This window comes from Dasypus novemcinctus, chromosome 18 (genome assembly GCF_030445035.2).
Source record: "Dasypus novemcinctus isolate mDasNov1 chromosome 18, mDasNov1.1.hap2, whole genome shotgun sequence".
NCBI lineage: Eukaryota > Metazoa > Chordata > Mammalia > Cingulata > Dasypodidae > Dasypus > Dasypus novemcinctus.
Genome location: NC_080690.1, coordinates 53,446,065 through 53,457,795, shown reverse-complemented (window position 1 = coordinate 53,457,795; position 11,731 = coordinate 53,446,065). Strand labels below are relative to the sequence as shown.

General features: G+C 39.5%; 1 protein-coding gene across 1 annotated transcript; it reads right to left on the bottom strand.

Moving 5' to 3' along the window:
* Positions 1–10,653: 10,653 nt before the first annotated feature.
* Positions 10,654–11,415, bottom strand: LOC139436932 (zinc finger protein 181-like). The gene is given in 1 exon segment (XM_071209526.1): positions 10,654–11,415. A coding segment is annotated over 1 exon segment (762 nt).
* Between the last annotated feature and the right edge of the window lie 316 nt (positions 11,416–11,731).

Genomic DNA, 11,731 nt, shown 5'->3' with positions numbered 1-11,731 from the left:
TTAGATGGCTCTGAAGTTCAGTGCCATGTCAGTGGGCCCTACTTTGGCATTTGTCTTCCTGAGTGTGATGGAGTTGGACTCAGATGTGACCTTTCTACACATGCCTCTTTTGTCATTTTTACTGAACCTGTGGATGGCACTAGGGTTGATATATACTTAGGAAACTTGAATCTCTGGACTGCCCATGTGCCAGCTGGGCCCTGAGCCTCAGCAGAGTTGCAACTCCTACTCTCTGGTTCATTGGACTTACCCAGGTCAGCTAACAGGGTGGTGAAGATGGTCAACCACCACACCAGGGAACCGAGTGTCTACAACTGCAAGCAGGAGAATTGCATCCATAATCCATGTGAAATCTAAGCCCCCTCTTGATCTAGTGGTGGAGTGGACATCACCATCCCAGGGTCCACAGAACGGAGGAATAAAATATGGATTAGAGTGGATTTACTGATATTCTACTATAAAACTATTGTGACTAGTATTAGAAGAAATTGTAGCATTGAGGTGGAAAAAGTGGCCACAGTGGTTGCTGAGGGCAGGGAGAGGGAAGAAGAGATGTGATGTGGGGGCATTTTGGGGACTTTGAGTTTTCCTAAATGATATTGCAGGGTCAGATGGTGGACTTTACATATCCTGCCACAACCCATTGAATGTACTGGGAAAGAGTGTGAACTACAGGGTAAACTATTATCCATGTGGTACAGCAATGCTCCAAAATATGTTCATCGAGTGCGATGAGTGTGCCACAATGATGGGGGAGTTTGTTGGTGTGGGGGGAGGGGGTAGGGAGGTAGGGGGTATACGGGAACCTCTTATGTTTTTTAATGTAACATTTTTTGAAATGTATATATCTTCAAAAAATACAATTTACAAAAATGATGGGGGTGGGGGGTGGGGAGTTATATGGGAACCTCATATTTTTTAATATATGGGGTTATATGGGAACCTCATGTTTTTTAATGTAACGTTCTTTGTGATCTATTAACTTTAATTTTAAAAAGTGTTAAAATAAAAAAACAATTGGCAGGGAAGTGGCTGTGGCTCAGTCCTGGGCTCGTGTCCCGGGACCTCTTTGTGAAGGCAGGCTCACCTGCACGCTGCAGAGAGCCGCCAGCCTGGGCACTGTGGAGTACAATCAGCCCACAAGCACCGCGGAGAGCCAATTCAGCAAGGAGACCTAACAAAAAAAAAAGGGAACAAAGCAAAAAACAAAAACCAAAAAACCATCCAAGAGCATGCAGCAAATGGACACAGAGAGTAGACAACAAGCAAGAAGCAAACTGCAAGGAGGGGGGGGAGGGAAATAAATCAATACAGACACAGAAGAACACACAGCAAATGGACACAGAGAGCAGACAGCAAGCAAAAAGCCACATGGGGGGAGGATTAAAAAAAAATTTGGCAGAGGGAAGCAGATGTGGCTCAAGCAAATGGCCACCCGTCTAGCACATAGGAATCCGTGGTTCAGTTCCCAGTGCCTCCTAAAGAAGACAGTGAGCTGGAGCGACTGGCAGGCACAGCAAGGTGACACAACAAGAGACATAAGAAGAAAAACATAATGAGAGACACAACAAAGCAGGGAGGAGAGGTTTCCAGTGCCTCTTAAAGAGGGTAAGCAGGATGGCGAGCTACCGTGACAGGCAGGCATAGCGAGATGATGCAACAAGCTGATGCAACATGAGACACCAGAGGAAAAATATAATGAGAGACACAATGAAGCAGGGAATGGAGGGCCTTAAGTGATTAGGCACCTCCCTCCCACATCAGAGGTCCCAGGTTCAGTTCCTGGTGCCCCCTTAAACAAAGAAGATGAACAGACACAGCAAGTGGGGTTGGGAGAGAAATAAATAAAACTTAAAGAAAAATAAAAAGCAATTGGCAGAGATGGAGGATGGGGAGCTATGAGATCTGAACTGGTTCAGAGTTACAGCACTCCATGGCCCTCTGCAGCCCATAGAGTTTAAGGGAGAGCACTAGAGGACAATATTAGTTGGGCAACCCTACTATCTCTTGCGACATATCTTCATGTGGAGGGACTTCAGCTAGACTGACTCTCCTGGCCTCTGTCTGTCTTCCTTCCTTGCTCATACTTCCCAGAAAAGAGGATTGTTTTCTCTGATTGGTGGGTGACAAGGGCCTAGTTTCTGGAGGACCATTTTCATCTATTTGCTGACATACCAAATGGCTAATAAATAGATTTCTTATCTTTTCTTGGCATGACGCCTCTGAGCAGGGTAACATAGTAGCACTAACTAAGCATGCAGACCCTAACTTTCTCTCTGATGGGTGGCCAAGACGTAGGGGATACATAAACCATATTCTTTCTTCAAAGCCACATTCTTCATATGAATTGTTTTAAGTAATATTATAATATTAATCTCCTGATATCCATTTCCAGAATCTGGGGTCTATTTCTCACTTGGTTCTAAAACACAAATTTCTAATTTCAAAAAACACAACTACTATATAAATACACCATATCCCTGCATCTTTCCAGTAAAAAAAAATGGATGTTCTTCTCAAGTACACAAAAACATGTACAGACACTGAAAAAGTCGAGCCTAAGAAGAAAACTCAAAATATGATACGGTAGAAAGAACAGACTGGCCAAATCCTCTTGACACTGTAAAATAAAATTTAAATAAAAACAGCCGAAGTATAGAAACCCATATATTTGGAAATAAAAAACTACAGTGTTTAAAACAATGACAAAAACAAAAGAACACAGAAATGAGAAATTATTTTAGAAAAAATGCAACATATATAAACATGCATGATAATCATAATGTATTTCTTAGAGAAAAAACAAGAAGACAAGGAAAGTAGATTTTATAAGTGAGAAAGGGAGTAGAGTGTGGTAAGCCCATGTGCAATATGGGCAAACCTGTGATAAGGTGGAAGGGTGATGTTTTGGCAATGGATGGGGGTCATAGTGATACAGGGATGTGACTAGGGTCAATAGTGCTGAAATGTGAACATGAACTGGGGGGTGGCTGGAGGATGGAAGAGGTAAACTCAGGGGATTTGTACGTCTGTGGTTAAAACTACAATAGTGTTAATATTCTTTTAGCAAATACAATAGTGGGGAAGCGGAGTTGGTCCAATGGATAGGGCACCTGCCTACCACGTGGGAGGTCCAAGGTTCAAACCCAGGGCCTCCTGACCCATGTGATGAGCTGGCCCACACACAGTGCTGGTGTGCGCAAAGAGTGCCATGCCACCCAGGGGTGTTCCTCGCATAGGGGAGCCCCATGTACAAGAAGTGCGCCCCATAAGGAGAGCCGCCCAGTGTGAAAGAAAGTTCAGCCTACCCAGGAATGGCACCACACACACGGAGAGCTGACGCAGCAAGATGATGCAACAAAAGCAAGACACAGATTCCAGGTGCCACTGACAAGAATACAAGTGGACACAGAAGAACACACAGTGAATGGACACAGAGAGCAGACAACTGGGGGAGAGGAGGCGGGGAAGGGAAGAGAAATAAATAAAAAATAAATCTTTAAAAAAAAATACAATAGTGGAGGGTTATTGGTGCCGGGTGTTGGGGATATGTGGGAAAGGGCACACCTGGAGCACACTTCTTTGGAATATGAAAGTGCTCATCTTGTCATAGGGTTTTATTGCAGGGGGGTGGAGATCCACACAATAAACAAGAAAATATTAAACTCCCATCCTGGGGAGTCCTGCTATGTTCTCATTTACAGGGGCAACAGTCTCAAGAACATAGACAGTGCCTAATAAGAGAGAGACCAATAGTCAAGTCCTCAATATGAATGCATGTAACTATGAATCTTATTCTTCAAAAACTGCAACTTAGTGGCTACCAAAAGAGCCAAGGGAACTCTCAAGCCTTCTCTTTCAACTATAATACTCTCATACTCAAATAGGGACAACATATGACTCAAAGTATTGCCACAAATATTGTATTACTGGGCTTTGCCTCCAGCACTTCTCATATGTAAACTGAGTGATTAATAATGCCTTAAGGCCTTTCCATATTTATTGCATTCTAATATTTCTTTCCATTATCAGTTCTGGATATGAGATTCAAATCACTGCTAAATATGTACCCAAATTCACTGCCTTTCTCTCCAGCAAGAGTTCTCTGATGCACAATGAATGTGAACTACTGCTAAAAGCTTTGTCACATTCTCACATGTAAAAGGTTTCTCGCCTGCTATACAGTTAAGTCTAATTTGGAATTAAAGTTTCTCCCACATTTAATACATTCATAGGATTTTCCACCTTATGAATGCTCTTAATTTTAAGCAGTGATGACCTATGACTAAAAGCTTTCCCACAGATAATACAATGACAATGTTTGGCAATAGTATGACTTCTTATATAAAGACTAAAAGATTCAAGATGGTTCAAGGTTTTCATGCATTTATGACATTTATCTGATGTTTTTGTCAGTAATTAGTTTTCTGATGTAACATACAGAATGTGTGGTAACTTAAGACTTGCATGAAATCATTGTATTCATAGCAATTTCTCCAGGGGTAATTCTTTGAAGTTCAAATATAAATAACAAAAAGAGGCTTCCCAAGTTCATTGCATTTATAGTCTTTCTCCAGAATGATTTGTCTGACTTAAGACTATATAACTACTTACCTCCAATTTATCATAGATTTCACCCATTAGCCATCAGCTCGCAACCTTCCTCCCTTCCCCCCTCCTCCCCCCCCCCCCCCAATTTCCTGTAAGCCTATCGTCCAGTCTCTATCTCTCTGAGACAGCTTGCTTTACTTAATTCATTATCAGAGGGGTCATGTACTTTTTGTCCTTCAATGCCTGGCTTGCTTCACTCAACATAAGGTCATCAAGATTCATCCATGTTATCCCATGTTTTAGTACTGTATTCCTTCTTACAGCTGAGTAGTGTTCTATTGTATGTATGTACCACATTTTGTCTATCCATTCATCTGTAGATGGGCATTTGGGTTGATTCCAACTTTTGGCAATAATGAATAATGCCGCTATGAACATTGGTGAGCATATATCAGTTCGTATCATTGTTTTCAGTTCTTCTGGGTGTGTACCAACAGTGGAATTGCTGGGTCATGTGGCAAAGCTATAGTTAGTTTTTTGAGAAACTGCCAAACTGTCCTCCAGAATGGTTGGATTCTTCTACATTCCCATCAGCAGTAGATTGAGAGTTCCCATTCCTCCACATCCTCTTCAACACTTGTAGTCCTCTCCTTTTTAAATAACTGTCAATCTAATGGATGTAAGGTGGTATCTCATTGTAGTTTTGATTTGCTTTGCATTTCCCTAATAGCTAGTGATGTTGAGCATCTTTTCATGTGCTTTTTAGCCATTTGTATTTCTTCTTTGCAGAAGCATCTGTTCAAATCTCTTGCCCATTTTTTCAATAGGTTGTTTTTCTTTTCATTTTCAAGATATAGGATTTCTTTATATATGTGACATATTAGGCTCCTCTCAGATATATGGTTACCAAATATTTTCTCCCATTGGGTAGGCTGTCTTTTCACTTTCTTGATAAAACTCCTTTGAGATGCAAAAGACTTTAATTTTGATGAGGTCCCATTTATGTTTTTTTTTTCTTTCGCTGTTTGTGCTTTGGGTGTGAAGTTCAATGTAAACTACAATGTAACCAAAAATTTAGAAATGTGTAGTCTAAAATATAAACCATAATGTAAGCCATATTGGAACCATGGTTAATAGCTATGTTTCAATATCTGTACATTAGCTGTAGCAAATATAACATCCATGTGTAAAAAGATCATTGCTGGGGAAGGGGGAAAAAGGTAAGATGTTGGGTATATGGGAGTCCCCTATATTGTATATGTGACTTTACTGTGATCTAAAACTTTTTAGAAGACAAAATTAAAAAAAAAAAAAAAAGGACGTAGACACTGAGGAAGGAATGGAAGAGATTGCCTTGCCACTGTACATGCAGGGCAATACCTATTACTGTGATGAAAGGCAAAATGTCAAAAACAAAGTTTTATGATATTTTTCATTTTTAAATAACCCATTTTTTACTTTTAGTTTTTCTAAATTATTATGTATTCTATTTCTAATCTTTAAACCTGTCATTACTATTTCATTTTCCTACTAATTGAATTTGCCAATATATTAGGCTTCACTTCTGAAGAAATTTTGGATCACAGAGGGGTTCAGCTATGGCAGGGGAGGAGCACTGGTGTGGGGGATGCATGGGTGTGAGGGGATTCTCCAGGGCATGCATATAGGGTATATAGATATGTCCAGATGTTTCTTGGGTATTGTCATAGTGGATAGAGTTACACATAATAACTGAGGAAGTGCTGAGGTCCCATCCTGGGGAGCTCTGTTGCATTCCCCAATGGAATAGCAATAATCCCCAAAGTGCAAGGGTAAAGACCAGTGAAGGATGGTCCAATGATGGGCCTTTGACACTGATGACTATGCTTATGAGCCTGTATGCCTGAAATTTAAACTAGGCCTAGAACTGCAGGGTGCCTAAGACCTACCTCCTGAGAACCTCCATGTTGCTCAAATGTGGCCACTCTCTAAGCCAAACTCAGCATGTAAATGTATTACTTTGCCCCCAGTATGGGACATGACTCCCAGGGATGAGCCTCCCTGAAGCCAAGGGATTACTACCAAGCGACTAGAAAAAGACCTTGAATAAAAGGGGGAAATGGTAAAGACAAATGACTTTACATGGCTAAGAGACTTCAAAATGAGTCAGGAGGTCATCAGAGGGGTCGTGCTTATGCATGTCTCAGCAGGATAACAGAGACAGCCAAAGTAGCTACAATCCCAGATACTGGTGCTCCTGACGGCTACGGAGACACACAGGTTCTACAGTCATGGCAGATGTCTCTGGAGTTCAGTGCCTTGTCAGTGGGCCCTACTTTGGAATTTGTGCTCCTGAGTGTGATGGAGTTGGACTCAGATGTGACCTCTACATATGCCTCTTCTGTCACTTTTACTGAACCTGTGGTTGGCACTGGGGTTTGTGTATGCTCAAGAGACATCTCTGGATTGTCCACATGCCAGCTGGCCTCAGCAGAGCCTCAGCAGAGTTGCAACACCTAATCTCTGGTTCGTTGGACTTACCCAGGTCAGCTGATGGGGAGGTGAAAATGGTTAACCACCACACCGGAGAACCAAGTGTCTTCAACTGGAAGCAGGAGAATCGCATCCATCAGCCATGTGGGATCTAAGCCCCCTCTCAATTTAGAGGTGGAGTGGACATTGGTATCCCAGGGTCCACAGGATGGATGAATATAATATGGACTGAGTGGACTTGCTGTGGAACTGTTCTACTATGGAACTGTTGTGACTCTAGCAATGGAAGAAAGTGTTTATCATGTGGAGACATAGTCATGGGAGTTGCTGAGGGCAGGGAGAGGCAGGAAGAGGTGCAATATGCACATTTTCGGGACTTGGAATTGTCCTGAATGATATTGCAGGGACAGATGCAGGATATTTTATATCCTGCCATAACCCACTGGATGGACTGTGGGAGTGTGAACTACAATATAAACTATGGTCCATGGAGTGTGGCGGTGCTCCAGGGTGTATTCACCAAATGCAATGAATGTACCTTACTGATAAAAGGGGATGCTGATGTGGGAGGAAGAGTGGGATATATGGGAACTTCTTGTTTTTTTATTGTAAAAATTTTGTGTGATCTATTTATCTTTTAAGAAATAGACAATAAAAAATTTGCTAAAAATAAATTTTTTAAAAAGAATGACTTAAGATTAAAGGCCTTAACACATATACCACATTAACAAGATTTCTTGTTATCCTTGATGGATTCTCATATTTAATGAGATGTGAGACACAGCTTAAGATCTTCCCACATTTCAAAAATTAATGTGATTTCTTCTCAGTATATTTGGTGATTACTGTTAATGCATAGCTAAAAGACTACTCATTTTTAATATATCAGAAAATTACATCTCCACTGATTCATCTGATGTTGAAAAGGAGATTAAAAGCTAAGGAAAACACTATAGTGCTTGCTATGGATCAGATATTGCCCTGTTTCTTACATATTAAGTCTTTAACTCATTTCACCTTCATAATTCTGAGTCATTATCAACATTTACAAATGGCAATACTAAGGAACACAACAGTAATTTGTCCAAGGAGCACACAAAGCTAGCATGTGTTACCCAGATAACAAGACTCAAGACCCTATGGTGTTCATACATACACAAATACCCCTTTGAACTCTTAAAAGATATGGACTGTGTCTTATCTGATCCACTGTGTATGCTCAAAGATTAACTGACATGACTAAGATTAATATGATTCTATCAGTGGTACCCTACCATCATAATCTCAGCCCATTCACCATAACAACGTAATATACCCTTTCCCCCACCCTCATTGCTTGTGCTGGATGTTTGCTCTGTTTGTTGTGTGCACTCTGTCTGCTTGTCTTCTTTTAGGAGGCACTGGGAATCAAACCTGGGACACCTCCAATATGGGAGGTGGGCACCCAACTACTTGCTTCCCTAATATAATTGCTTTCTTAAAACCTTCATTATTTTCACTGAAAAACCTTTCTTTTCCTAATTCAGTGTAACTGTGAAAGCACATTAGCTCAAAACTTGTAAAACTGAACCCTGTGTATGCTCATGATATTGAAATGATAAAGCATTAATCCTCATAAAAGAGCAACTAGGTGGCAAAACAATGAATCCAAAATCATCTGTCAAAACCATGCAAGAAACAAACACTCTCAAGTATTTCAAGACATTTATTGCTTAAAATGAATTCTTTTAAAATTGGTGGGAAGCCAGATGTAAAAGGGGCACTGTTAAACTACTGATTTCAAGGTAATCCCATCATCACTATGATCCAGGGAAGGAGAAGTGACTGCTGTTATACCAAGAAGGCTGCCAGCACCATTACCTCCAAGTCAACAGAACTTGGAACTAGACACTGGATCATAAGGTGCAGTGGCAGCAAACATGACAGAACTTGTGTTTTGCCTAGAATGATCCCCACCCACACTCATTCAGTCCTATAAAATTTACTATTCATCTTATGGTATTCAGATTTAAAAACATATCCACAATTAAGCCTGGTATGATCTTTCAAATTAAGCTGTTTCCTGGTTATGCTATCACAGCAACCCATATTGTTTCTTCACACCACTTAACAAAATTATTTCAAACATATTTACCACCAATATTTCTTGGAAGACAAAGATCTCTATGAACAAAGGACAGCACTTGTTAATTATTACATTGGTTATCAAAGTATGCTTCCCGTGCACACAACATTCATTTTACCTGCAAACTTCTGAAAAACGCGAATTTTTTAGTTTAACCTCAAACCTATTCGATCAGAAAGTTGGACATTGTGAACAATGTTTTCACAAGCCATCATGGTGTTCTGAAATAAACTAAAAGATGTGAACCACTGGATTATTATATCTAAGTAATACAAGAGGGATGATCAACAATTTTTTTTTTCAAATATGTGAATGAAGCCCATTGGAAATGGACTATTAAATATCATCACCATTTATTAGCAAAGCAACTGGGCCATTTTTCCAAGCTTTGCTTATCTTCCACAAAAAGCTACAGTAAGGCTAATCTTCATTCTTCAAGAGGAAAATAGTGAAAAATTTTTACAAGAGGTGTAAGTCAATGTGAGAAACCATTGTATACAAAATTATTTTACTAGAGACCAAGAATTGTAAACACCATTCCTTTTCCTTTTGTAGCTACGCTTTCCAACTTTATCACTTAATATATCCAAGTGAATGACTGAATACATTTAAATGCTCATTAGCTAAAAATAGTTTCTATGCAGGAGCCATGTGGAGTAAAACTGCTAAAGCTATAAGAAATGCATATTCATTTACACTGGTTGGCTCTCCTGTGGATTTCTATGACTACTGAAAGCTAAATGGCAAAGATTGGTGTGTAATTCCTACCTCCTTCAGGTAATTCTAGCATTAATCTCCTGATATGTAACAAGACCCCTTAAGTGAACACTTCTACTTTTCTTACATAAGATTCTTCTCTGATGTGAGTTCACTGACATAAAATAAGGGATGGATCTGAACTCAGAGATGTCCCAAAATTATTATATTCACAGGACTTCATGTGTTAGCACATGCTTTATAAGGGACTCTCATTGCGTTGGCTTTTTCCCACATTTGTTACATGTATACAGTTTTTCTCCAGTGTGGATTTATTTATTTCAATTAAGGAATTCATACTGGTTAGAGGCTTTTCCACAATGACTGCATGAGTAGGGTTTCTCTCCAGTATAAACCCTTGATGGGCAGTTTAAAGGTTTCCACTATTGCTACAGACTTTCCCATATTCACTACATTCACAGGAGTTTCCAATAATATATATTTCCTGATGGCTAAAACTACTTTAAATTTTACCTACTTAAATCTTTCCAACACTCATTAGATTTATATGGCTTTTGTCCAGTATGGACTCTGATATACATTAAGGTTTGCACTATAACTGAAGGTTTTCCCACATTGAATACATTCATAGGGTTCCTCTCCAGTATGAATTCTATAACATAAACAGGAATACTATGACGAAAGCTTTCCCACATATACTGCATTCATAAGGTTTCAATTTAGTGAGATTTCTCAAACGCAGATTCAGTGATTCAGGCTGGTTGAAAGATTTCTTGCATATTTGACATTCAAAAAGTTTGTCTTCGTATGAATACTCTGGTGTTGAAGAAATGAAAGACTTTCAGACACTTCTTGCATTCATATTACTTCTCTACGGTGTGACTTCTTTGATGTCGGGTAAGGTGTGAGTTGCAGCAAAAGGCTTTCCCACATTCACTACATCCATAAGGTTTCTCTCCTGTATGAATTTTCTGATGGTGAATAAGAGAGGAACTATGAATGTAAGCCTTCTCACATAAATGACATTCATAGACTTTTTCTTGAGTATGAATTCTCAGATGCTTAATGAGATATGTAACACGACTAAAAGATTTCCCACATTCTATGCATTCATATGGTTTTTCTCCAGTGTGAGTTCTTTGATGAATAGTAAGTGATGAGACATGCTTAAAGGCCTTCCCACATTCAATACATTTGTAAGGTTGCTCTCCACTATGACTTATCTGATGTCGATAAAGGGTTGAGATATGGCTAAATGTCCTCCCACATTCATGACATTCATAGGGTTTCTCTCCAGTATGAATTCTCCAATGGCGATTAAGGCTTGATTGATTGACAAAGGCTTTTCCACATTCACTACATATAAGGATTTTTTTTCTAGTGAAAGTCTGGCAATGGGTAAGAGATTTGCTCTGGCTGAAGGTTGCTGCACTTTCATTAGAATTCAAAAGATTCTCTCCATTGTTGATGTTCTCATTTTGTGTGATTGACTTTTCGGGTAAACTGTTCTCAAGCATATCATATTTATGTGGTTTTCCGTCAGAAGCCATTCTCCGTGGTTTAGAAAGAATAGCCTTTAAGTGGAAGATACTACTAAACGTAATATATTTGTAAACACTTTTCCCAGCGGGGCTTTCTCTAAAGATGAGGGTCAGTGGTCTGAAATCTTCTACTTGACTTCGTGCTTCCTCTCCAAATTCTCTCTATATTTCTAATCTTTGTTAGAATTTGAACATTCAAGATATTCAAGATATTCTTTTATAATTTTTTCTACAATGGTCTTGTGCGATGAAACATCATCTTCCTTTGTTGATAATTCCTTGTTTCCTCACCATGATTCACAACCTGAAATATACCAAGAAAGCA